Genomic DNA, 27,397 nt, shown 5'->3' with positions numbered 1-27,397 from the left:
TTAATCTAAATTTAGAGTGTTTTGGGTTTTGGTTGGTTTGAATAATTTGATTTGCATTTTGGTATTAAAATGTGCTCTGATTTCTGCAGGCATTTGTTCTGACCAGTCATTACCTCTTCCTGACAGGAAAAAAAAAAAATGACATTGGCAAGTTTTAATAAATATGGCCCAAAAATTGACCTTGAAGGATATTTGTAAACCAAAGAGTATTTAATTAGCTGAATTTACTGTTTCTGAAAAGCAATATTTTCAAATAACTGCCAACCAAAGTGACACTGTAGGGATGTCATTTGTACATGACAATTTTTAACAATGTAATTCTTACCATTCTCAACCGACCTGAACCTGAATATGTTTACTAACTAATAACTTTGCGAAATTTTTCAACTTCTAAAAAAACAAGAGTGAGGCTTTTGAACTTAAGTAATCATTTTGCAATTGAAATAAATCTTATCCTTTCGCCTGTACCTTCCATTTAATATACATAGCAATACTTAGTATCATCCCATCTCAAGTATTGTTAAGCGTCTGACTTAGTGGCTGGGAAATGTTTGTAAAAAGTAGAATCTCTACAGAAAAAACTATATCAATTGTGTTTATTTTTATTATTTTTTAGCTTAGATACTATGTTGATGCTCCCTTTTTGCCAAAATTACTGGAAGTGCCTCTTGGTTTTATATATATAATATATAAATATTATAGTAAATATATACTCGAAATTATTAAAATTATGTCATAGATTATCTGTCGATGTTATGAATGAAGATAATGTATAATATAAAAATAATTCTGTAGTATTATGACTTATGTAGTATTTGTACAATCCACTTCCTCCAGTCCTCTGAAGGCATCCTTTCCTCTTATATGCAAATACGGCGGTGTGGTACTTAACTTACTCTGTCATGAGACAGACATCTACTGACCTTCCTACAGTCTCCAAAGAACCTTATGGGGCTTATATTCTCACAGTCACATCTTTCTCACTATCACTAATGAATTCATAGCCACATTTAGTCATCATCTAACTTTCTGCAACTAAGTTGTGTCCTTTCTTTAATCAAATAGCACCGAAGCCAAAATATCCACATTTCTGGCATTCGGCTTTAGAGCCCTATAAAATAGACAGTTGTGTTTCTAGCTAAGTTTCCTAAGGAACTGATTCTTCAATCTACACCTATTATTTCCCCATTACCTATGATATCAAATCCCAACTCCTTAGCCTGGTGTTTTCAAATCTCCCTTTGCTCTGGCCTGAAACTACCCTCTCCAGCTTCCTGCTCCAAAAGGAACCTTCCACTTATCATTTATATTTATTTATCTCGGGCAAATACATCAGTTGAGTTAATGCACACTTTCTATATACATATACTTTCTCTCTCTCTCTCACACACACACACACACACACACTTCCAACTATACACAGCACAAGAAGACAAGATTGACTATCTCTTCTTCAGGTGTGTATTTTACTCCTCTCTCAGGATTTTCCTCTTACGGTCATGCCATGGCTCTGAGTGGAAGGGAGATGATTGCTTGGCAGTCTAGTCTGAACCTTTAACGTCATCCTTCAATTAAATATTCTCAAAACAAGTCTTAAGGAAGGAAAATTTTAATTACATGGTGTGAGGGGTCATAATGGGTAAGTTCTAATGGAGACTAACATCCAGGTCAGAGGAGAGGGATTACTATGATCATTACCTAAAATAGGAAGCCTCAGACATCAGATTAGTGTGTCCTTGTTCACACCAATTCACACTTAGTCCAGCTTTACAGGTCACCTCCACGCCTATAAATTCTACCCCATGTGATTCAGCAGGTTTGGGGGTGCTTTCTATCTCTAAAATTTTTGATTCGGCTTGTCCAGATGAAATAATTTCCAAGTAAGGGATACTTTCACCAGAATACACGATGATAATAGTAATGGTACCCTGGAACCAAGGCTACTATTTGGATATTTTGTTGTCTCATATTACTGAACCATCAGAGGAGGAAGTGATTGATCCCAATTTATTAGGCTGAAGTATGGTTTCTGATACAAAATAGTGGCAAGAAAGATTGTGTTTGGAACACAAAGAATTCTCCATGGAGCCCTTAATGCTTCCATGTTACATAGTAAGTATAGTGGGACACTGGAGTCACCAAACAAAAACAGAACTACTAAGAAAATTGACCTGGCAAGAATTAACTTGCAGGTCATCCTGTCAGTAAAAATGTTCCACCAAGAGAAGTCCTAGCAGACGGCAATGAAAACATGGAATGGATAGTAGAAAACAAAAGTTTTTATATCAACAATGGCTTCGTAGCCAAATATAGAAAGAAATTTGGAATTTATCCAGTAACACTTTTTAATCTATTTACATATATACACACACACACACACACACATACACACACATATATTTATCTGTCTCTGTATCATTTATTTAAAACTCAATATGAAAATTTTCAAATGTATTCAAACCAGAGAGAATAGTAGAGTGAACACCAGGTGCCTATCACCTAGCTCAAACAATTAATATACAGCCAATCTGTTCCATATATACCTCCTAATATTTAGTGCATCTCCTCTAAATTATCTTGAAAATATAAATATATCCTTTTATTAGTAAATGATTTGTAAAAAAAAAAAAAAAAAGCAATGCTATATTTACCTCTAAAACAATGACACTACCATTATCATGTCTAAAAAAAACTAACACAAATTACTCAATACAACAAATATCCACAGTGTTCTCATTTCTGAGGTTATAAAACTTCTAAGAAGATTACAAAGAAGTCTTGTTATAGTTTGTTTCTCTTTGAATAGGTGTACAAAGTCCGTACATTGTAATTGGTCAGTTCATTTCTTAAGTTAAAATATAAAATTTCTCCCTCATCTCCTTTTCTCCTTGCATTTTTTGGTTGGAAAAAATATTGAGTTATTTGTCCTAAAGAGATTCTTTACTTTCAATTTTGCTGTTTGTATCTTTTGCAGTGTCATTTAGCGTTGTCTTCTCTTCCCTATATTTCTTATGTACTGGTATTTAAATCTAATCTGAGATTTGATAAGATTAGTTTTCTTTGGAAGTAAAAAGGAGGACTATTTCAAAGGTGGTGTTTCAAGCTTTTAACTTCCACCAGTATGTTCAAAATGGCTTGAGATTTTTGGTGATAGTATTGGTTATTGATTGCCTTTTGCTAAATTTATTAATTCATTAGGGATTTGAAAATTACACTATTCTCACCTATAAGTGGGACTAAACATTAAGTACACATGGACATAAAAATGGGAACAATAGACATGACACATTACTTGAGGGGGAGATGGAGGAGAAAGGCAAGGGCTGCAAAACTACCTATTGGGTACCATGCTCATTATCTAGTGGATGGAATCATTTTTACCCCAAAACTCAGTGTCTCACAATATACCCATGTAAAAAATCTGCATATATACTCTCTGAATCTTAAATAAAAATTAAAATTATAAAATTAAATATGTAATAGCTTAATTCTTACTAGAAATTAATCTACTTACATGTAATATAGAATTATAAAAACTACAGAGAGGGTCTGAACTGATCATAGTAACAGAAATTTTTCAAAACCGTTAAGAATTATCCCTGTACAATAACTACTTTCTCAATTTCTCTACTGTGACACAAAAACCAAGCTGTGCAAATAAAACCCATTAGAGTTCTACCAATCTAAAAGCGATTGAAAATTATAGTATATTTGCTACATTTTTTCCTTTAACTGTTGCATTTGACTCAAATAAGTTTAAGGATTTTGTATTTTTAATCTTGTTTTTATTAAAACTGTTCTACAAATAAATTTGTCATCTCTGGAGAATAGTCTTTATTTTCAGACTATTTGTTGGACTGAACAAGGTTGCACTGGTATTATTTCAGTAAAACTTCAAAACCTTACCAAAATCCTTTAAGATTGAATTACATTTCAATAAATATTAATTACCCTAAGAAAGAAAAGAAAATTATAATATTCTTATTCTCTCATCCTTTTTTTATTAGTTGGAATTCTATGAAGAGAAATTTATCTTTACTCTGTAATAACTCTAAGGAAAGAATGGAATAGGAAAGCTAGGATAAACACACAATTTCTCCCTAAATACCGCTAATTTTGAATATATTAATATTTATATATAATATGATATATATTATATATAATATAAATATATAAATATTAATATGTTTAAATATATTAATATTTAAGTTGTGTTTAGAATTATTCCAAAATGACCATGTGATGTTTTTATAGTGTTTTTTAACATAAATTTTATTGAAATAATGTTTCAACCATTACCATTTTATATGTTTCAACCATTACAGTCATTCTTACTGATGCTCAAACTTTCCTATATTTGATTAGCAGGAGCCTGTTCAGGCTGGCTTCTGACTCCTATTGGCACAATGTATTCTTCAAGGCATCCTAGCTCCTTTTTATGACAAGATATTCCAGGCCCATCTTATGTCTTTACAGCTGGTATTAGTCACTTACCAAGGATCCATGGTGCCTTTATTTATGGTGCTAGTTGCACTGATTGCTACTTAGTTGATCATTGTTTCTAGACCTTTTCAGTGGAGAGTGCTAATACACACACACGTAGATAGCTCTTTCTCTCTCTCTCTCTCTCTCTCTCTCTCTCTCTCTCTCTCTCTCTCTATATATATATATATATATATATATATATATCTACTGTATATATGTATACATGTTTCCAGACTGAAAAACTCTTAACTCAAATTTGGGTATACAACATATTGCCTAACCTCACTGGATCTTATATTATAGATTACATTTAAAGCCATGACACCAGATAAGGTCATTAAGGAAGTAAATATAGACAGCAAAAGAAGATATTCCACAGATTGAATTTTGGAACACTCCAGCAATGAAGACTAAGAGCACATGACCACTGAAGTAGGAGGAAAACCAGGGGAGTGTGGTGAAACCAAGTGAATAAAATGTATCCAAGAGAAGGGCACATTAATGACATATAATTCTGCTAATACATCAATTAAAAGGAGGTCTGGATATTGATCACTGGATTTATTACTGTGAATGCCTTTAATGTTATTGATGAAAATATTTGCATTGGAGTGGTAAAGGAAAAAACTGATTAGAGTTGGTGAAAAATGAACTGGAGGAGAGAAAATATATACAAGGAATATGACTAAAATGTGGGCTTAGAAACATGGACTGTAGGAGCAGGAAGGAAGACAGCTAATAGCAATGTACATTTGGGTAGAGAGTAGATGTCATGAGGACAGAGTGTAATATTTCTCCCAATATTTCTGGGGTTTTTTTAGTGAATTTCCTAGGCAAGATCATCAGCTAATAATCAGGGTGCAAACAGAAATGAGGATTTGAGAGAGGTAAAGTGATTGGGTCATTAAAAGGTATTATGTCTAGCAATGCCTCTAGGACTCAGTGAGTTTAGTGGTTATAAATATAAAATAAGCCCTAAGGTCATGTTACTCAGTTGTTCTTCAATCATTCATTTAAAACAGTGCGGATGGAAATACTAAGGAGAAAGAAAGTGGATTCAACTGAGGTGAGGTTTGCCTGGGAAGATCAATAAATTGAAAGAGAAACAGAAGAATTGAGGTTATACAGAAGGAAGTGAGTAAAATAATTGCAGGAAAAAATTCAAGTAAGGACGAAAATGAGAATATGAGTGTCCTGGCTTGAATTGTGTCTCCCAAAAAGATATGAGCAAGTCCTGACCCCCTGTACCTGTGAATGTGACCTTTTCTGAAAAGAGAGTTTTTGCAGACCTTATCAAGTTAAGATGAGGTCATTAGGGTGGGCCTTAGTCAAAGATGACTAGTGTCTTTTTAAGAACAGAAAAAAGAGACATAAAGGGAGAAGATGGCCGTGTGGTAACAGAAGCAGCTGTTGGAGTGATACACCTATAAAACAAGGAATTCAGGCTGTCAGCAAACACCAGGAGGTGGAAGAGGTAAGGAGGATTCTTCCCTACAGGTCTCAGAGGGAGCATGGCTCTGCTGACACCTGGATTTTTTATTTCTGGCCTTCAAAAGTGTGAGACAATAAAGTTCCATTTAAGGTCACACAGCTTGTGGTACTTTGTTACTGCAGTCTTAGGAAATGCTTTCATTTTTATATTGTCTGTGGTTAATTTAACACCACAATGGCAGAGGTGGGTGGTTGTGATAGAGATCGCATGGTCCTACAAAGCCTAAAATGTTTATTATTTGTCCCTTTATAGATGTTTGTTAACCCCCTGGTCTAGAGTTTGGAAATGGGAATGAAAGGCTAAAGTAGGCCACAATCCAGTGCAAAGGTGCATATAAGAAGGTCTGAATAAGTGTAAAAATTATGTGCATTCAAAACAGTAACATTAACTGTGGACTCTGGAAATAAGAAAAGGAATCATGTTGGAGAGTGAAATTGAGCCAGTTGGGAATAGACCAAATTACATTCTCAGGGGAGAATTTCATTTCTTGGTGAGGAAAATTATGCCCTTTGGGTTGGTAAATATTATCTCCTCTTTAATAAAACAGTGGCCTGGCCACCTGTTAGACACTGAGAAGTCTAGACTAACACTCAATGTATTCGGATGTTTGCTCACTATTTCCAATGGAAAAGTCTGGTTTGATTGTTAAAGTGAAATATTTGGCCTTTCAGAGTCTGAAAACACCATTGCTTCATTGCAAGGTTTAAGATAAACCCATTTTTCTTTTCTTTCTTTTGTAGTAAAATGTGCTTGAATAATATTGATTAACTATCCTGACCATTATGTGAACCAAATATATATATCTCTCTCTATATATAAAATGATGATACCTTGCAGTCATTTTCTTGCAGCGTGCTTTTGAATACATTATATAATTTAATCCTTAAAACAGCCCTATAAATCTGTTTTTTTTTTTTAACCAAAAAATTCTGCTTTACAAAGGAAGAAGTTGAGACTCAGTAAAATTAAGTGACCATCCCAGAGTCTCAGCCACTTAAGAGTAGGGTGAATCTTGGATAATTCTTGTAGCAAATTTATTTGTTGGTAGAAAACAAATGCAAACTAATACTGCTTAAGATCCTCTAAAGTTTTTCTCTTGGAAAAACAATTTATTAGAATTGTAGACTTTCTCAGTGCAAGGATTTCTTTATCCTTGGAATTAGGCAGAATAAACAATGCCAAAAATTCAATGTGTGTTTTTTTTTTTTCTGTTTTCAAAACTCATAGAAATTGTAAATATGAGCAATTGATCATGTCTCTGAGAATTAACTCTTTCTGTACAGAGCACTGCAGAGCTTTGGTGTGACCTGATACTTCGTCCCTAAAGAGTCTAGAATACCAATGGAAAAGAAAACCATGTAGCAAATTAGCCCAAGAACCATTAAAGACAAAACAAAACAAAAACAAACAAACAAAGAAAACACAAGGATCTCAGTGATGTCCCTAAGGAATAGTTGGCTTAAAAACTTTTTGGAAGGAGGAGAGGTCTCTGGTATAAACTTCCGCCCTCCTCTGGCTTCTGTTCCCTTACCCTCTGCCCCCTGCGGAGTTGTGTTTTCTGGGAATCAGCAAGTAAGATCACAAGTGGTCTTTTCTTTTATTCACTCTCTCCCATAAAGAAAGCTTTATCACGTGTGGCCTTAAACTTGCAGCAAATTGCAAAGAAATGGCTCAAAAGCTTCAGCTCTTTCTGTGCCCTGGGAGCTGAGATGCACGTCAGTGGCCTTGCCAGCGTGGCCAATTCTCTGCTGACTGCCAGAAAAAAGAGGCCAGGAGGAAAGAGGAAAGAGAAGAGATTGCTCAGGGGTGAGACCATGCCCTTCATCTTTTATTTCCCCTAATCTGCTCTGCCTGTGTCCACCCACGCTCTCCCCACCTGGCAAAATTGTTCAAAATTGCTGTGGAGTTTACCTCAGTTTCCTCTTTCAGCCTGTGGTGTGTGGTCCATCCTCTTGCTGAGCACATTGAAAGGAACTGGCTATCTTTGATCTCTACCTCCAGGTAAGACTTGGTTCTCTCATTTTATATTTGTGACTAATACATCAGATTCTTATGGGAGATTAACCCTTAATTTATGTGCTATTTATGTTTTATCCATAAAAATTATCAATGAAACATGATGATCCCCTTGTTAGTTTGATGGAAATAAGACAGAAGATTGGTTAAGGAAATCAGATAAACTCAAATTTGAGTTCAAATTTTGAATCTCATGCTTGTAAGTTGTTTAGCTTTTGACAAGTCACTTAATTGCTTTGGGCCATCTAATTTAAACAATGGAATTCTAATACTATGCTTGTTGGGTTGTTTTAAGGATTACAAAAAGTACATACATCACCCAACACAAAAATAGTACTTATTAAATCTGAATCTGACACAAATAATTTGTATTGGTTGGGAAATTAGTTTCTAAACAACACACACTCCTCTCCAGCAAGTGCCATGAGGCTATTTTTTAGCTGGTCTGAAGGGAGGCATCCTGGTATCCAGAAGTCAAGCCGGGACAGAGGTGTTCCTCATGGGAGATGGCCAAGAGAAGACAGGGAGGAGCGTGGTTGCCTTTAGGACTTTCTCTGTGGCAGTCCTTGGGGACTGATTGCTGGACAGAGTCTGAATCAGTTGCAGAGCGGAGGGGTTGACTACATCTGTGGGATCCAACTACAACCTTCATAAGCCACTTGCTCTCTATATTTAAAATCTGAAGGGTTGATTTTGAAACTCATGAGGATAGATTATTCAATGTTTTTGAACTAAAGCAAGAGAAACTGCTTGGCTTGTTTTTCTTTGGCCTCCAGAATAAGTTATGCTCTTAACCCAGGGTATTGGATGAAAACTGTCATATGTCTTTTCCTGGAAGAATCTATTCAAGTGGCCAGAGATCAATTAAGGATTTGCCAAATGCAAATCATTCTGAATAACTGTGTACTCTTGCTCTACTTCTGCAGTTGCAAATGAAGAGAGAGAGCCTTCAGGCCCCAAGGATCTTTCCATTCATGTCATTGAGCTTCCTTCCCTCTCTTTTTACAGGAGATGAACTGTAGCCTCCTTGGAACATACTACACTTGCAATAATTTGCGCATTAGCCATCAAGACACTTCAGTAAAGCTATGTAGTGCCAATAGTTTAAGCTGGATACTATTTTGCCCTAACACAAAGTGAACTGAGATGACTATATTTATCTTTCGTTATCACATTTGAATTTCAGTTACAGTGATTTTTCTGTCAATACCTCCATATATTAGATAACTTAAAATGTCCTATAGTGTCTCAAGTTTTTCAGTAGTGTTTTTAACATAATTATTTTTTCTCTTTGGCATTAGCATTCTAGATGTAACACTTTGGATCTTTTAAAGATAAATTTAGGATAAGTGATAGCATATTTTATTATTAAACAATTTCTTTGTATTTTCTGGCCACTGGCTTTAATATTATGACTGATGAGAAATAATATGATATCTGAATCCCCAAAACAGAAGGCCAATTTGAATTATATAATTTAATCGTTTGAAGAAGATTGCAATTTAAGCCATAAATTTATTAATTATCCATTTCTTATTTTAAAACCTTTCTGGTTTGTATATCTTTTGCTTGGCAATGTTTTTACTCATAGTTTTGTAGTAAAGATATCTATTTAACATTGTCATTGTATAACTCTGTGTTTCCCAAACCCTGTTTTCCTTGTCCTAGCAAAATATTGTTCTAGAAAAGTAGTCCTAGTGACTCAGTAGATATAGGAAGTTGGCTTTTGACTAGTAAGGAAGAATCTCTATATTCTTCATTTCTTAAACTTTGTTTTTTAAATCAGTAATAGATGCTGAATTTTATCAACATGTTTTTCATGTACTGAAATTCTATTTTTTATTTTGAATTATTCATGTGGTAATTTAGGCGAATAAATTTCCTGTAATTAACCAATTGTTTCATCTTTTAGAATAATTCTAACCATAGAACAAGAGTTAAATTGGATTTGCTAGCATTTTACTTAGAATTTTTGAAATCTATGGGCTTGATCTGAAGTTTTCCTTTCTGTGCTATCTTTGTGTTGTTTTGTTACCAAGATAATTTTAGTTTTGTCAAACTAATGGAGACAAAGATTATCTGTTTCCATTATCTGCTATCTTTCCTCAAAGAATATCCCGTGATAAAGCACTTCTGGTACATCATCTATCCTTAGTATCTTTGTTTAGGGAATAGTTTCAGAGTATTTTTGATAATGTCTTTCTTGGCTATTTTCTCTTCTGGTTTTTATCAATAAAGGTAATGAATATTTGCTAGAAACTTAACCATTAAGTCAAGATATTAAACTTGCTTCTACATTTGATGCATCTTCTTATGTTTTATACTCCTAAATATCTGCGTTTTATCTCATTAATATGTATTTGTATCTTTGTTTTTTGTCTTGATTAGCGTTATTAGCTCTTTGTTTTGCTTATTTTTTGTTTTTAAATTTTTCTGTTTCACTCACTCTTCTTTTTAAATTAAAAAATTAAAGTTACGCATGCTTATAAAATGAATCTAAAAGCCTAATAATAATTTTTTTGAAACCAGACCCTTGCCTCATCCTTTCTTTACTCATTTCCCACTCCCTGGAGGAATCTAGTTAACTTTTAAATTGTTGAAGTCCTCTGATGTTTTACCTTCTTATTATTAGCACAAAGCAAACCGTTTATACTACTATTACTTGATTTTTCAGTTTGAGAAAGTATGAATTGAAATGATGTTGGATAAGGTTTAGTAAACACAAAACAAGCGTTGCATAAAGTCAAGGTGATATACACATAGTCAGAATAAATTTCTGCCACAATACACGAAATTTGACTCATAACATTATTCCTTTAGGAATAATATTATTCCACTTCTATGATGTGGATATAGAAGTTCTCTATTAATGTACAATTGTATCATCTGACAATATTAGGGAGACTGAGAAATTACTTTGTTGAATTCCTTGATTTAGGTTAGATTAGCAGGCAGGCACTGAGCCATGTGGAATCCTAAAGAAGTAGGGGCACAGGATATGTAAATATTGATGTGAACAGGGAGAAAATAGGTTGAATGTGTGATCCCGTCCTGTGAGGGGCGGTGGGAAATTGAGCATGGGAAGCAAGGCTGTCTTTTTTAAGACTGATCAAAGACTGTTCTTTCACCTGAATTCAATCTAAGCCTGAGGCACAAATCATGTTGCTCCCTTATTTGTCAAACAAAAACAATACACAAATTGGACCTCTTCTCTTTTGTCCTATTTTAAGGCTCACTTTGGGTGCTACAGGAATCATAAGGTGGTATAAGGATCTATAATGAATGTAAAACTTTTCTGTTTGTTTTGCTATGAAGACAGATTTAAAGGCTTTAAAGACTTTATTCTAATGAATCAATATTCAAATAGTTGAATTCCTCTTCTTCCTTTCCTGCTTGCTCCTAGTTTAAACTGGCAAGACCACAAAGTTAGCAAAATTCTGCCTCATTATTTATTCCAAAGGCAACACTTAAATTTATTCTTTGCCATAATGAGGCTTAAACTGGAGGGATTGAGAAAGAATGCTAGCTACAGAGTTCCAATAGCAGGATTAGTTAATCAGATATCCTGGTTGATTTTAATTGAAAACATTTGCCAACTTACTGTGACAACAAAAGGTAGATTCACTTTAAATTGGGTCCATAGAATTGTGGTATACTGTTGAATAAAAAACTTTAATAAATTGTGTAGTATTTATTTATTTATTTATTTTTACTTTAAAAACTAACTTTAACAGATCAGAGTCAAGGAATGTGTTTATAATGGACACTTCATCCAAAGAAAATATCCAGTTATTCTGCAAAACTTCAGTGCAACCTGTTGGAAGGCCTTCTTTTAAAACAGAATATCCCTCCTCAGAGGAAAAGCAACCATGCTGTGGTGAACTAAAGGTAGAGCAACCAAGAAGTAAATAGTGTTGATGCTCTTAGTTTTCTGTCCAGATATCTTCTATATGAAGTTAGAATGAGCATTGTTTTCTCCTTTTTAAAAAACTATCTTAGATGCAATTTACTAAAACCACACCTTGCCAGGCGGTACAAGCAATCTCTACCTGACCATGTCGGTTAAATTACTTTCCAGGGCTCATTTAAATGCCCCTCCTAAACAGAAAAGACAGAAATAGTAGAAACTACTATTTATTGAACTGCTGCCATGTGCCAGATATTACGCCAAGCACAGATACAACATTTAATCTATGGAACATCACATTACTCCCATTTTGCAAATAAAAATGGGAATAATGTTACAGAGTAAGGAGAAGAGCTGCTTTTTAATGCAGCTTTGTGTGCTCCTATTCTTTCTTTATACAAATATTCGCTCAACAAATCTCTGTTTTTTTCATATAAATGCTAACCTTCCCTATGAATGTTCTGTCACAGTTCCATGTCTAGCAAAATATATAAGCTGGATATCAAAGACATGTTTTCCATTGAGAAAAATATTGGACTATGAATTTAATAAGCATAAACATAAACACAAGGAATAATAGTTGCACTTTTTCAGTCTGTACATTATGTTCCCTGCTGGTGCATGTACCACCCTGTGAAATACATACTCTCAAATGCTGGATGTGTTATAGGATGTCAGGTGTGTGGCTTATGGTTTCATTTACTTTCTTACCAATGAATATCTCACCATACACTGACTCTTTGATGTAAGACTTCTTTGAGTGCCCCTCTGGACCAGAGTGGAAGAGGACAAAGGGAATTCAATACACATTTTGCATAAAAATCAAATATATATTTTAAATTCCAAGAGAATTTGAACTTTTGAAAATGTACATGTGCTTACGGCTGGTGGAAACCTTGATCAGTGTTTGAATTTCAGCGAGAATAAAGTTGATATCATACATTGTTCTTTGTTGTTTGTTTTGTATTTGTTTGTCTGTTTACTTAGTTTCCAACTGTGTGTCACGCTGGAGTCAGACTAAGTGTGACCTGTCATATTTTCCAGGTGTTCTTGGGTGCCTTGTCTTTTGTTTACTTTGCCAAAGCATTGGCAGAAGGCTATCTGAAGAGCACCATCACTCAGATAGAGAGAAGGTTTGATATCCCTTCTTCACTGGTGGGAGTTATTGATGGTAGTTTTGAAATCGGTAGGTATTACAGATGCCTGACTTTAATTTTAAGCCCAAGATCTTATAGGCGTCGCTAAAGGACATCTGCATTCTGTTGTCTGCTGGGATCTGATTCTATTCATAAAATCTTTTTTTGGGGGGGACAGAATTTGCCATGATCTTATTCTACAGGAGAGGCAATTTTCTCAGAGAAATCAACAGTAAATTTTTCTCCCAAGGTGTTCGGTATTGTATGGTTCACACAATTCAGAGTTCCACATCAGAGTAAGTGACTTTCTTGGCGAAGAGGGTGAGATGCTAATCGGTATTTTGAGTTATAAATATGTAGAAGTGTCTTTACAGAAGAGCAATACACCCTGGGAGCCCTATGATTCAATTTTAGAGATGTGGAATAATCCAAATGCGCTCTACAAGAATTTACTGCAATGATGAAAGAAGTTACATCATAAAGGGATTTTCCCACCCAGTGGCCAAGAAAGAAGAATAAAGGAATTCTATTACCCAGAGCACAAGATTCGAGCAGGCAATAAAAATTCAAATCTCAGGTGTCTTTGGTTAGCAATTGACTATAGACTCCTTAGAAATTAAAAAGACCGAGTAATTTGAGTCACTGTTTTAGAAGTAATTTAAAGAGGATAATCCTAGTTAGTCTGCTTCCTGAATTGATAAACTAAAAGGCTTTAATTTTTTGTTGAAGTAAACAAAACAGTACCCTCTCTGGTCCTTAAGGCTTGTTTAGATTCAGATATACGCTATAGTAAAACCTCTAACTGCTCCAATTTTAACTTTACCTGGTGAACTTTCAGAACAGTGAATACATATTTTTCAACCCCTTAACAATTTATTTCTTTTTGTACATACTATGTGTTTTGGTTCTCACTCTGAATATCACAGAAAAAATAAAATGAGTAAGTAACCTTTTGCCTTCAGGCATTTGCTTCCCAAATTCATCTTTTGTCATCCTTCCAGAATGACATTTCTTAGTGCCAATCAAATTTTAATGTCCACACAAATTACTGGGCAATCTTTTAAAAATCTTTTTTAAAACCTGATTCGGTAGGAACAGAAAAAAATTCTGAATTTCTAATAAACTCCTAAATGATGCTGATGCTTCAAGTCAGTTGATCACACTTTGTGTAGCAGGTTTCCGAAACATCTGATCACATCAATCTTTTATGTAATTTGCTTAGATTGGCCCAGATGGTTGATTTATTCCTTGAGCCCTGTTCTACTGATGGCCCTGCGCTGAAGGGCCAAAGAGAATCAAGGTAAAGGCTGACACATTATATCATGAGAGGAAACAAGGAGAAAGAGGTAACTGGTGCAGATAAAAGAATAGAGCAGATATGAGCAGGCAAAACATTACATATTATGATGTTTTGATGTTTTTCTCACTCTAGATTATTATATAAAAATATTTCAGAGCTGAAGAGGCATATAAATGATTTGGTCCAAAGCTTTGTTTGGGGTCCCAGGTCCCGATGCAACTTGAGAGAAAAGTCGATAGAGAGTACTAAGTTTTCACCGGAAGTAGCAGAAACCCATGACTCCAAATTCACATTAATTCTTCTAGACTATTCTACGTATATAAATTCTTTATTGGATCAGTTGCCTTAAAATGGCTTAAAAGTTCTCTTACTTCCATTGAAAACCTTCATCCCAAACATCACAGGTTTGCCCTAATTATTTGAATTACATAAATTTCCAGACAAATGACTTTCCTGAACATAATCTTAATTTATTTCTTTTGCCTCTTTTTGCATTCCTTCCTTCCAAGGTTCTGGAACCAACATCACCCTCCATCTTTATGTTATTTGTATGTGGCAACTTTGTTGAAATTCTGTTAGTTTTAATTGATTTTCCATGGAAACTGTAGAGTTTTCTGGACAAATTGTCTGAAACAAAATATAATTTCGTATCTTTATTTGCAACTCTTAGATCTGTTTTTTGTTGTTGTTGTTGTTGTTGTTGTTGTTGTTATTACCTTATTACATTAGCCTCAGTACTATGTTGAAGAGAAGCATTTACAATGGACATCTTTCTCTTCTGTTTGACCTTGATGCAAATACTTTTAAAATTTTAGCATTAAGCAATATGCTTGCTTTGTGGTTTTGATAGATACACTTTAAAAGCTGGTGTGCTCAGATTTGTTTTTCCTACCATAAATGAATGGTTAATTTTATTTAGTACTTTTACGATGTCTATTAAGTTAACTGTGGAATTATTCCCCTTCCATTTCTTATATAGTGATTTAATTAATAATTTATTTTTACTTGGTGTTACTCTTGTACTAGTATAATAAATTGCGCTTGGTTAGGATATTTTTATTTTTATATACTATTCAGTTTGCTAATATTTTGTTTAGGATTTTTACATCTATCTTCATAACCAAGTTTAGGCTCTAATTGTCTTTTCTTATATTATCCTTGACCAGTTTTGGTTTTAAGAAAATAGTAGCCTTACAAGATGAATTGAATAGCTTTCTTTCTTTTCTGTTATCTGAAGTGTGTGTGTGTGTGTGTGTGTGCGCGCGCGCGCGCGTGCATGTGTGTGCATAGAGAGAAAAAGAGAGAAGAGAGCAAGAATATGTTACTTTAAAGTTTGGTAAGACATATTTCTAAAACTTTCTGTACCTGTTTTTTTGTGAGAGGCTAATGATGGTAGATACGGAAAAATTTTTATATCCAATTTCATTTTTTAAAGATTTTGTATCATCATTTACATTCCAAGTGTATCTCCTGAGATCTCAGAAAAGATATTAAGGAAGCAAAAACTTTGATAGATACAGTGTGTATGTGTGTATATATATATATATGTGTGTGTATATATATATATATTACAGATACTGAACTCATATTGTCTTGTATATGATATGCCCATTAACATAACACAGAAATAGCCTGTAAACAGGAGTCCTTTATTGTGTGGTGTTGGTGAAGTGTAGGCAAGAATAGGAGAGAATTGCCTATAAAGTCACAGTCAACTTTCATTTTCTATTGGTTTGTTTATTGTGGTAAATTAACAAACATATAGATAGATTATCAAAATAATATGATGTACAATGTCTTCTACTAAATTCTTAAATTTCAAATGAGAAATCTTGTGCTCAGTTATTAGTTTTTTAATATGAACATTAAGAAGAGCTTAATTCTTCTTGGAGCCATAAAGACTAGGACCACTGTTCAAGTCATGTTTCTCACTATCACTCTTATTATCCTCAAGCCCACAAAAATTACTGCTTTATTTCCAATTTACTAAAGCTGGCAATGTGAGTGAACAGTAGTAAATTAGATGATTGCTTACAGATATAGGGAAACATGCTTTTGCCCCAAAATTGGAAATGAGGAGGACCTCAAAGCAAGGCCATGCATTAGCCATCACAATCAATTGCTGGGAAATTGTTAAGATCTTACTCTATCTAGCACTGTACATCTTAAAAACTAAATATCTCAAATAAATACAGCTAAAGCTTTAAAGTCCCTTGAAGTCTAAAACCTTAACAATGTTTATCAAAGCATGTTCTAGGAATCATCTCCATCAACACACTGGAGTTAGTATTAGAAATGCAGATTTCTTGGCCTGACCCCAGAGCCATGGACTCAGAAACATTTGGTATTTGCCAAGAATCTGCATTTTTAACAAGTTTCCATTTGCTTAACCATTTCCTTTCAGTATTTTTATGCATAGCAAAGCCTGATAGATATTACTTGAAGCGTGTTTAATCACTTATCACCATCATCAACTAAAAGTAATGTATCACATGCTTCAGTAGAGACATTTTGGGAAACCATAATTTCTATTTTCAAAAAAACCCCAAGAGTTTTAAACCATTTTTCACAAAAGAGATAGATGGGCATATTTTATGGAGATTTTGTATTTCATAAAATTTGTGTTATAGACATATGTTGTAGTTATATAATTGATGTATACCTGAAGTTGCCTATGTGGAATAATTTTTATTTCTATTTTGAGTCTTAATCTTTTTGTACAAAGTTTATTAACAAATCATAAAATATCATTTGTGTAAATGTGTTTCATCATTTTATTTCATTTAAAGTGAAGTACAGTCGTGTTTAATTTTTCTATAAAGGATATCAGCTAAATAATTTGTAATGTAGTTCATGAGCAGTTAGAACACTAATAGAAGTTTTCACAGAAATTTTAATGAATAAAGAAAAAATATGAAGTTTACTTCAAAATTACTAAAAAATATTGAAGAGAGAAACTAAAGGAAGCCTTCTAGAATTTGACTTACTGATAAAATATTTTACAAGGACAAATAATTAGAATAATTAGGTTGGGTGAAGTGAGGTAGAAGGATTGAATTAAAATATTTCGATAAAGGGATGAGGTGATTGAAGTAATGAACATGAGAATTTCAAGAGTCATATTGGATTAAAGGAAAAAAATTAAATGATGCAGAGATGGCTTAGTCAAAAGAAAACATTGCTTGGTCTGCTATATACATTCATTGGTTATGCTGTTGACTTCTTTCTAAGTTCTCTAATTTATGATGTTTTATTCTTTTCCTCAAAGGGAATCTCTTAGTTATAACATTTGTTAGCTACTTTGGAGCCAAACTTCACAGGCCAAAAATAATTGGAGCAGGGTGTCTAATAATGGGAGTTGGAACATTGCTCATTGCAATGCCTCAGTTCTTCATGGAGCAGTAAGTCTAAAGCAATCATCTTTTCCTTGCCTTTCCAAATAACTGCATTTCTCCCTTTTATGATGACAATTAATTATGTAAATTTAAGCTTAATGCATGATAACTTTGTCTTACTTTTATTACATTCTCTTTGGATAAAATTTCAGAAGAATTTTATAATTTTTCTTCTGACAATAAACTGTAAAAAAACTGATAGATTACTGTATATTGATATCAACAAGATTAAAGAAAGATTTTACCAACTATGCTTTGAGTCAAATGCTTTAATTTAGCTGTGGAGGCAAAATATGTAACTGAAAATAAATTAACATGTGGTAAATGTCAAATAGGTAATTAATGAACACTACAGATAATAAATTCTGGATTAGGGAACACTGGCTGGTAGATAATTAACTCAGGGATATATTATCAACTCAAACAACTATTCAGTGTCTCAACAGTATCTCTTAGACCTTTATCAATGGAAGCGGGGTGTCTGTATCCTCTAACCCTAAAGCCCACTTTTGGTACTTTTGTTAATACACGCACATGACTTTAGTAGTTCCGAAGATTTTTACCTATATCATTTTTACCCTTATAGTAACCTGTGGGGTAAGAGAACATAGTTTATCTTTTTTACTTTAGAGCTAAGGACCAGACACCATGACTTGAAGAGTTTTATGACTTTTGTAAATTTAGGTGTCTTGTAATTATGGAACCAGAACCCTAAAACAGGTCAGTTGACTTATCAAGCAGCAGTCTGCATATATACCCATGTCACTGCCTTTCTCTGTGTTTATCTATTGCTGATAAAGGAAATGACTACCAAAAGGTTTCAACGTAAGAGAATATTTTAGAAAATTATATTTCAGGCCGGGCGCGGTGGCTCAAGCCTGTAATCCCAGCACTTTGGGAGGCCGAGACGGGCGGATCACGAGGTCAGGAGATCGAGACCATCCTGGCTAACACGGTGAAACCCCGTCTCTACTAAAAAATACAAAAAACTAGCAGGGCGCGGTGGCGGGCGCCTGTAGTCCCAACTACTCGGGAGGCTGAGGCAGGAGAATGGCGTGAACCCGGGAGGCGAGGCGGAGCTTGCAGTGAGCTGAGATCCGGCCACTGCACTCCAGCTTGGGCGGCAGAGCAAGACTCCGTCTCAAAAAAAAAAAAAAAAAAAAAGAAAATTATATTTCAAGTGATACTTTATTGTCCACTCTAGATCATTGTATCAGAACAGTTTAAAGCTGGAGAGACTTAGAAATGATCTAGTCTGAACTTTTTCTTGAATTTCTAGACCACTTATATAAGTACAGTCAGATTTTGACCTCCCTAGCCAATCTATCAAGGTAGGGCCCAGAATTCTTTGAGAATTTTCTACCCATTGGGGTGAATTCCTGGGACCCTAAATTTTCAGTTGGGGGGGGGGGGGTTCTGTGGTTTGGGGCTTCTGCCTGCTCTTTGGACAACCTCCTTCCCTAGGTCAGAAGTTTCCTTGATCATTGAGATTCCACAGAAATGTTATATGTGTTCAGCCTGTAGAAAGAATGGAAAAGAAGAATGAGAAAATGGGTCTCCAACCTGCCTAATTCCTGCTTGATCTTAGTTGCTGTTATCTGCCGATTCATTGAGCCTCCATGTGACAGTTTACTCAGGGGGAAAAGCCGTTCCACTACTGAAACAATTAAAAACGTGAAAGTAGTCACATAGGATAGATAAATCCATTACTCTAGACTTAAATCACTCTACAGTGGATCAGTAGCTCTTCCATGTGACAATGGCTACATTACTTAATTTTTCTAGGTCTCACTTTCTGCATCTTAAAACAGGTATTAAAAATAATTCCTAGCTCATAATGCCATTGCAAATATTAAGTGAGATGACACAGGTAAAATGCTTATAAAGGTTACCAGCCTAACTAGTAGCTGTGTCATCATTGTTGTCTGTTATCAATCATTTTAGCTAATTAAGCCACCTGGTTTTAACCAGCAATGGTTTTGTCTTAAAGCTGCTGTATACAGATGATTTTATTACTTTAAGTTAGTGACAAATATCGAATACCCATATAAGAAAATCAGAGGAAAAAATGTATTAAAAAGAAGGTCGGACAACCAGACAGGCTAGTGTTGACAAAGGATATCAAAGGGACAGAGACAGATTCTTATCCAACATTTTTGATATGCTAGAGGATATATTTGTTTATTTATTATTTAATATACTTGCCAGGTACAATGCCAGGTAATGGAGCTATTTCTGTGAGAAAACAAAATAGAACAAACACACACACAATTCTTCCTTCATGAGGCTTGCTCTCTACTGAGGACTATCACTCTAATTTCTTTCCATCTTTACACAACATTAGTCACTAACTGGGTACTTATCCAAAATGTGATTTTTGTTCTCTAAGAGATAACTGTGCTCTGTCTCCTTTACAGAAATATCCTTGATGTCCAACAAAAGCTATTAATCATGGATAGCAACTATTGAAGGCCTATTCCTAATAGGCTGTTTAGTTTTATGTGTTAGCTCATTTAACTTATTAATTTAGCAAGTATATATGTATATGTGAAATATATATATACACACATATTTCACACATATATACACACATATATATATTTCACATATATATACATTTCAAATATATATATACACACACACACATATATATATATATAATTTTTCTAGGCAGTCAAGAAAGAGTAGTGACAAAATAATCCCTGCCCTCATAGATCTTCTGAGGAGGAGACAGAAAATAAACAGATAAATACAGTATGTCAGAGAATGGTAAGAACTACAGAGAAAAATAACCCAGTAAAGACACATAAGGAGTATGTGTGGTGGGTTGGGAGTGGTTGCAGTATCAAGTAGGGTAGTCAATGTATGGCTCACAGAGTTCATGATATTTGAAGAAGACCTGATAATAGTAAAGAGGACAGTCATGTGGATATCTGGGGAAGAAGACTTCTAGCCTGAGTGAACAGTGAAGGCAAAGTTTCTTTAGTAGGAGGAAGTGTGGCGCATGGATGACCTGCAAGGAGGCCTGTGTGGCTAAAAGGCAATGACCACGGGGAAAGCACAGAAGATGAATGCTGAGAAGTAAAAGGGAATGAGAGAATATGTCAACGTTGTTTCTCACTTTGATGGGCATTTGAATCACCTGAGGCTCTTGGTAAACTGCAGATTGTGATTCAATGGCCCTGGGGTTAGTGCTGAGATTCAGCTGATGTTGCTGGTCTGCAGACCATCCTTTGAGTCGTAAGGTTAAGACAAGTACAAGTATTTAGTTTGTCCTCTGAATGAGATGCGAAGTTGTGAGAAGGCTTTAAGCAGAGTGACATGATCTTACTTATATTTTTAAAGGATCACACTGACTGCTGCTTGGAGAATTGACTCTGGTGGGCAAGCTTGGAAGCAGGCAGACTATTTAGGAGGCTACTGTAAAATTTCCTACATCAAAGTCAAGAGTGCATCAGTCAGGATTTGAATGCAGGTCGAAACTAAAGCTAAAGCCCCTAATATGAAAGCATTTATAATATTAGTCCCAGATTTACATAATTACACCTTTGTCTCTTCTTCAACAGAGTTTAGGTACTGACCACATCCATAACTCTCATTTTACAACTAAGTCAATTAAAACCTAAACGTTAATTTTTTTAGAGTATCACAGATAGCAGTTAGTAACAAAAGTGGCACTTAGATAAGGTACCAGTTATTTGAAATCAAAATAATTATGATACTTGAACAGTAACCTGTTGTCAGCAGGAACTGAGTTAAAATAATGAAAATTTTTCAAAATACTCCATGATCACCATCCGTACTTACTTCAATAGTCTTGAAGCATCATAACAGTCAATAGTTTCTCTGTAATTATTAACAAAATAAAATTATATTTACCATGATTTCAAAGGTAAATGTTTCATGTGTACTTAAGAATCGAAAACAGTCAACCTCATTGAGTGATTCTTAACCTACTATGGTCAGGGAACCTTTGATAAAATTATAAAACCTGTAACCCTCTTCTCTTAAGCATTCACATAAAAACATACATACAAAAATGTTCTTACATTTTCAGTGGGGTTCATCAACCCATTGAGGTGTAGACTGCACAAAACAGATTTAAGGTAACCTATTTATCAACTTGAGTATTTTAATAATGCAATACATCTTTTCTTTACTATGCTGAACAAACTGTTCTTTACTATTAATATGCCAGTGCATATTCCTATGAATACTAGCCTTTGGCCAAATAGTGCCTGAATAAAATGAGAATCAAGATGATACTGGGATGTTTTCTTACCAGATAGCTCTCCCCAAAGGGGTACAAAGAGTGTGGAGAATGTGGCATATGAAGGGTAATTTGAGTGCAAGAGTAGAACTGGGGGATTGTAGATTAGCATTATCACAGGCTGCCCACTAAGCAATGGCCCTTTATCCCAGCTGCTATCATAACCTTATAAACAGGGGAACGGGTGGAATTAGAAGTAACTTGTGGCCGGGCACGGTGGCTCACGCCTGTAATTCCAGCACTTTGGGAGACCGAGGTCAGGAGATCAAGACCATTCTGACCAACACGGTGAAACCCTGTCTGTACTAAAAATACAAAAAGTTAGCCGGGCATGGTGGTGGGTGCCTGTAGTCTCAGATACTCGGGAGGCTGAGGCAGGAGAATGGCATGAACCCAGGAGGCGGAGCTTGCAGTGAGCAGTGATCCTGCCACTGCACTCCAGCCTGGGCGACAGACAAGACTCCATGTCTTTAAAAAAATAAAAAAATAAAAAAAAAAGTAACTTGTTGCTATACTAGTAACCAGCAGAGAAAAAGCAGAATATCATCAGGATAAAGGGTACAAAGTGTGTCATTTTCCATTCTCCAGAATCAGCCTTGTAATTCGACTACATTTACAACTTTAAAGTATGCTCATGGCAATACATTGTTTAATTATGGCTCTTTCTCTGACTCAGAAAAAATCATGCTTTTATCAAGTCGAATACTTTTTCACCTAGGGGGGAGGTGATTTATAGTCATTAGTTTGCTTTAAGATGAGCCTCTATGAGTACTTTTTACTTTTATTTTGTGTCATTAATTGACTGGCTCAGGTATGGTGCAAAGCACGGGTGTCCAAATTTTGGCTTCCCTGGGCCACATTGGAAGAAGAAGAATTGTCTTGGGCCATACTTAAAATACACTAACAATAGTTGATGAGCTAAAAAGATTGCAGAAAAAAAATTCATAATGTTTTTAGAAAGTTTATGAATTCATGTTGGGCTGCATTCAAGGCCATCTTGGGCCACATGCGGCCCACAGACCGCGGGTAGGACAAGCTTGGTGTCAAGTCTATGAGCTAGATCTTCTGGTTACCTCTTCAGCAAAATCTGCTGTTAAATGCTGGCTTGGTTTGGTGAATTAGATTCAGAGACAGCTGCAAGCTCAACCTGGCACCCTAACGATTCATAGAGTATACGTATAATATTCTTAGTATGATGTTAATGAGTCTATCATGAAGAAAACATTCTTCTTATACAGGTACAAATATGAAATATATTCTCCTTCCTCCAATTCTACTCTCAGCATCTCTCCATGTCTCCTAGAGTCAAGCAGTCAATTACCAGTTTCAGTGATGGAAAAATCAAAATCCAAAATAAGTAACGGTAAGATCATTTTTTTGACTTGACTAAGCAAGCTTTTTAAAAAAAGACTTTATATGTGCTTTAGGATGGACAAAAGTATCTATGATTTTTGCTTCCAAAAGCTTTACTACTTAAATTGAGATATCACAATGCCATAAAAATTCCTAGAATATAAAGCAATGTTTGATTAGATCCTAAGAAAATATACCAGATGATCAAATCTTTTGGAAAAAAAGGAGCATTAATTGATAGCGCCTGGGAAAATCTTTCAATGCTTCTGAATAAGTGGGTCTTGAAAGCAGGGTGAAACTAGTTTAGCACATACAACTCTCAATCCATTGCTCAGCTATGAAAGAAATAAAATTTTTCCCATAAGTCAATTTAATTTCTGTGTTCAGCTACTTTTTGTCAGAAGTACAAATGTAATTCTGACAAAAAATGTAATCTCAATTTGTCCCTAACCTCCCTTTTTGTCCCCAGGGGTTATTTACAATCTAGGGAGCTTACATAAGAGTAAAATGGACACCTGTCGGGGGAGCTCTTGGTGTTATCAGTTCCCTGCCAGCTTAGATATCTAAAACCCTTGTGGTCACAATATTTGGTCATACTCGTCACCATGGGCTATCTTATGTCCATGTTCATACTTTTTTTTCTCACAGCAGCTCTCTCTAGTATGGAAGTGGCCATCTTAGAAACATGGGAATAATTATATTTTTCACCTGAGCTAGGATGCAGGAATTTTATCAAAGCGTCTAGTGTTCTAGATGGCTGATGCATACGGCACAGCAATGCTTTGTCTGAGACACCCTTGGGAATATAGGGATACTCTCTTCTATATCACTGTCGACACCGGAAGTCCCGCGAGTCAAAGGCAGGAATCTGAACTAGACTGAAATAGAGTCTTGCCTCCTGCCTGGGCTTCACCTGGCCAAGGTAACACAGGTTTTCCTTACTCAGAGTAGCCATGAATTTATCCACAGGTGTTTACTGTGTCTCTAGGAGTCAGTACAGGCAGGGAGAGCAAATCCCCTCTTCTCCCTTCAGCTTCCCTTCAGCATCAATATGCTCCACACTCCTTCCCTGCCACCTCCCAATTTCACCCCCTACTCCTAACCGGAGGAACCACACTGTATACAGGCAGAATGGAAGCCTTTTTAAAATTAATATGTACCTGCAATCCATCCAAATCTCTTATCTATTCCACAAGACCTTTTCACTCCCCTAATATTCTCATTAGTACTTTCTGTTGAGATGTCTTTTTTTTCTGGGCAATGAACCCTGTCTGTTTGAATGAAGGGAAGGGACAAAGGACTAAAAACATATGGAAATGTGGAAGGAGAAGGAAGGCAAGAGCACAGAAATGTAAAAAATTTACCCTCTCCTGCTGTATCAAAAGAAAGAACGCATTCTAGACAAAGAGGAGAATAGGAAAGGGGGTAATAGATATGTTCAGGAGGATGCATTCAAATCAATGGACAAGAACAGCATCCTTGTTTATGTAAAAATGTAACAGATAATAAATATGGCTTAGGTTCAAATAAGAAGGCAGGGAGCTGACTTAAGGGCTTGCAGTTTCATCTGTATACAATGTACAGTCAGGGAAGGTGGTTTGTTTTGAAAGAGACATGATATAAGGACAGCACAACTAGTTAGGAAATAGTTAAACCTGTAATGTAAAAAGGTGAAAGGTGAAACAGAGACTCAGTAATTAAAATGTTTTTAATAAAAGGACAAGTTAGCGGACAGATACAGAGAAAAACAGACAATTATTTTCTTTCCTTCAGGTGAGGTCCTGTTCCCTTAACGTCTGTTTCCTTAAGCATAGTGGACACAAGGCTCACCCTAAAGCTGATAATAAGGATCTTCTCAAAAGTGCTCCACATACAATCCTCATCTCCCCTACAACACTCTACAGCAGAGCTGTCCACAGAACTATCTGTGATAATGGGAATGTCTTATATCTTTGCTATATCTTTGCTGTCCAGTAGCCCCTAGCTGCAGGCGACTGTTGGGTATTTGAAATATAGCTAGTGTGACAGAAAAACTGAATTTTAATTTTATTTAATTTCAATTTTAAGAGCCACGTGTGGCTTATGGTTACTGTATTAAAAAGCACACGCCTAAGATGTCTACACTTCTCTACTACAAGACTCTCCTACCAACAAGCTTCTTAGAATTATACAATTGCTAGGGCTAGAATATACATTAGAGTTAATTTTAGAAAACGAATTCATATAGTATTTTTGGAAGCAGAATAGAAATCCAGACAAGTGAAAATTCCATGGTCATTTGAACTTTTCTAGAAGAAGCAGAGTCAGATAGAATCCACATGAGTGCAAAGGAGTCTTTTCTGTTAATTATGCAGTCTGATTCACTTGCCCAAAGGTGTTCACCTTGGATCTTCGCATAATCTATTCTTCACAGCCAAAAATTACTTTAAGAGTTATTAACAGGTAAAGATAACTCCTACTTCATAGGATTGTTAGGAAGATTCAATTAAAAAATGCCTGCAAACCAGTTAGTTCAGCACGTGGCAGAGAAAGAACATTCAGCAGTGACGATTGTTGGAGGTTGTTAACATTATCAATTTTATTAAAACACCTAAACCTTCAAAGCTATGTTTCATTTATGATATGAGGGTAATTATCCTAGTGCACATGATCATATTAAGACACGAGTTTTACAAAAGCATTTAAAAATGGTTAGCATTGAATTTTACTCTAAAAATGCTGTCAAAACGTTTTTGTTGGAATAACTATACTGCTAAAGTATAGGGATTTATCATTTTTATGTAAATTTGTTTCTAGAGTCCTAAAAATGGTTATTCACTAACAAACAAATATAAATGTAGGCAATACTGCCCAAATGTTGGAATATCAACCATATAAAAATTCGAATTTCAGATAAAACTGAGTGAACGATAAGATTACTAGTGATTTCTGCTGAAAAACAGAACTAAAAATTAAGGTGAGAAAGACTTTGTTCCAAATTCTCTGTTTTGCGCCAGATAGATATTGAATGTCATTGTAGTGTGGGAACTCAGATAGCTCAGGGCAGGAATGAAATGGAAAGGAGAGAATAAAAAGTAAAGGGATGAGGAGCAAGAAGCAATAGAGTTCCTCAGTGAAGTCTCTCGGAGATTTACTCTGCCTAAAAGGTTGAAGATATAAAACATTTTTAGAACTTGACCAAACTCCCATCAAATTATGACTATTGCACAAAAACTCCTGCATTCTAGTTCAGTTTAAGATATATTGTAGAAATGTAGAAATGCAGAATAAATATTTAATTTTTATAGTGATCTATTTTCAATCCTCTGGTTTGCCTTTCTTTCAAGAATGTGAAGTGGACACTAGCTCTTCCATGTGGATTTATGTTTTCCTGGGCAATCTTCTTCGTGGAATAGGAGAAACTCCCATTCAGCCTCTGGGCATTGCCTACCTGGATGATTTTGCCAGTGAAGACAATGCAGCTTTCTATATTGGTAATACTGACATATTGCTTCACTTAGCTTCTTGGGAAGAAGGGTGTCTGGTTTTCTGAATTCCACTCTATGCTAGATTAAATGTGGAAGCTTTGTATACTTCATATCCAACTCCTTTGTTTAGCTCACACATTTCTGAAGTGCACACTTAAGATTTGGATGATGAAGACACCATAGTTAGAGGGATGTATTGCATTAGAAAGGGAGCATCAGATTAAAAGAAAATAACTGTGAGCTCAACTGCAATGATGTATGACCTTGTGAAGCTTCGTGGGCTTCAGGTTTCATAGGTGATTTTTAGTGGGTTAACTATACAGCTAAAGCATTTAGGTATTTTAGTTTACTTAAAAGTTTGTTTCTTGAGCCCTAGAAACTGCTTTCCATTTGATGAGCCCTAATTATTTTAAGCTATGAGGGATAGACAACGAGAAATCTTGAGATCTCAAAAGCAGGTAGAAATGGATAAAGAGAATTATTAAAAAAAAAAAAATAGAAGCAAGGCATGAGGCTACCTCATCTCTGGAACACATTCCAGTAAATAGACCAGTAACTAAAAATCTCAAAAACCAA

General features: G+C 35.2%; 1 protein-coding gene across 5 annotated transcripts in view; it reads left to right on the top strand.

Moving 5' to 3' along the window:
- Positions 1-7,501: 7,501 nt before the first annotated feature.
- Positions 7,502-27,397, top strand: part of LOC105481248 (solute carrier organic anion transporter family member 1C1) — a 59,986-nt gene continuing 40,090 nt past the window's right edge. For 3 of the 5 annotated variants that reach the window (XR_011609296.1, XM_024792792.2, XM_011740697.3), the window contains exons 1-7: positions 7,502-7,783; positions 7,907-7,978; positions 11,728-11,881; positions 12,945-13,086; positions 17,605-17,737; positions 23,240-23,364; positions 26,681-26,827. Coding sequence is in view for 4 of the 5 variants with exons in the window: in XM_024792792.2 (XP_024648560.1) it covers positions 11,753-11,881; positions 12,945-13,086; positions 17,605-17,737; positions 23,240-23,364; positions 26,681-26,827 (676 nt within the window). In the remaining variant the exon portion in view is untranslated. The other 2 variants (XM_011740717.3, XM_011740707.2) reach the window with 2 other exon arrangements.

This window comes from Macaca nemestrina, chromosome 10, assembly GCF_043159975.1.
Source record: "Macaca nemestrina isolate mMacNem1 chromosome 10, mMacNem.hap1, whole genome shotgun sequence".
NCBI classification, from domain to species: Eukaryota; Metazoa; Chordata; class Mammalia; order Primates; family Cercopithecidae; genus Macaca; species Macaca nemestrina.
Note: the sequence above shows the minus strand (reverse complement) of the source record. Positions and strands in the feature narration are given on the sequence as shown.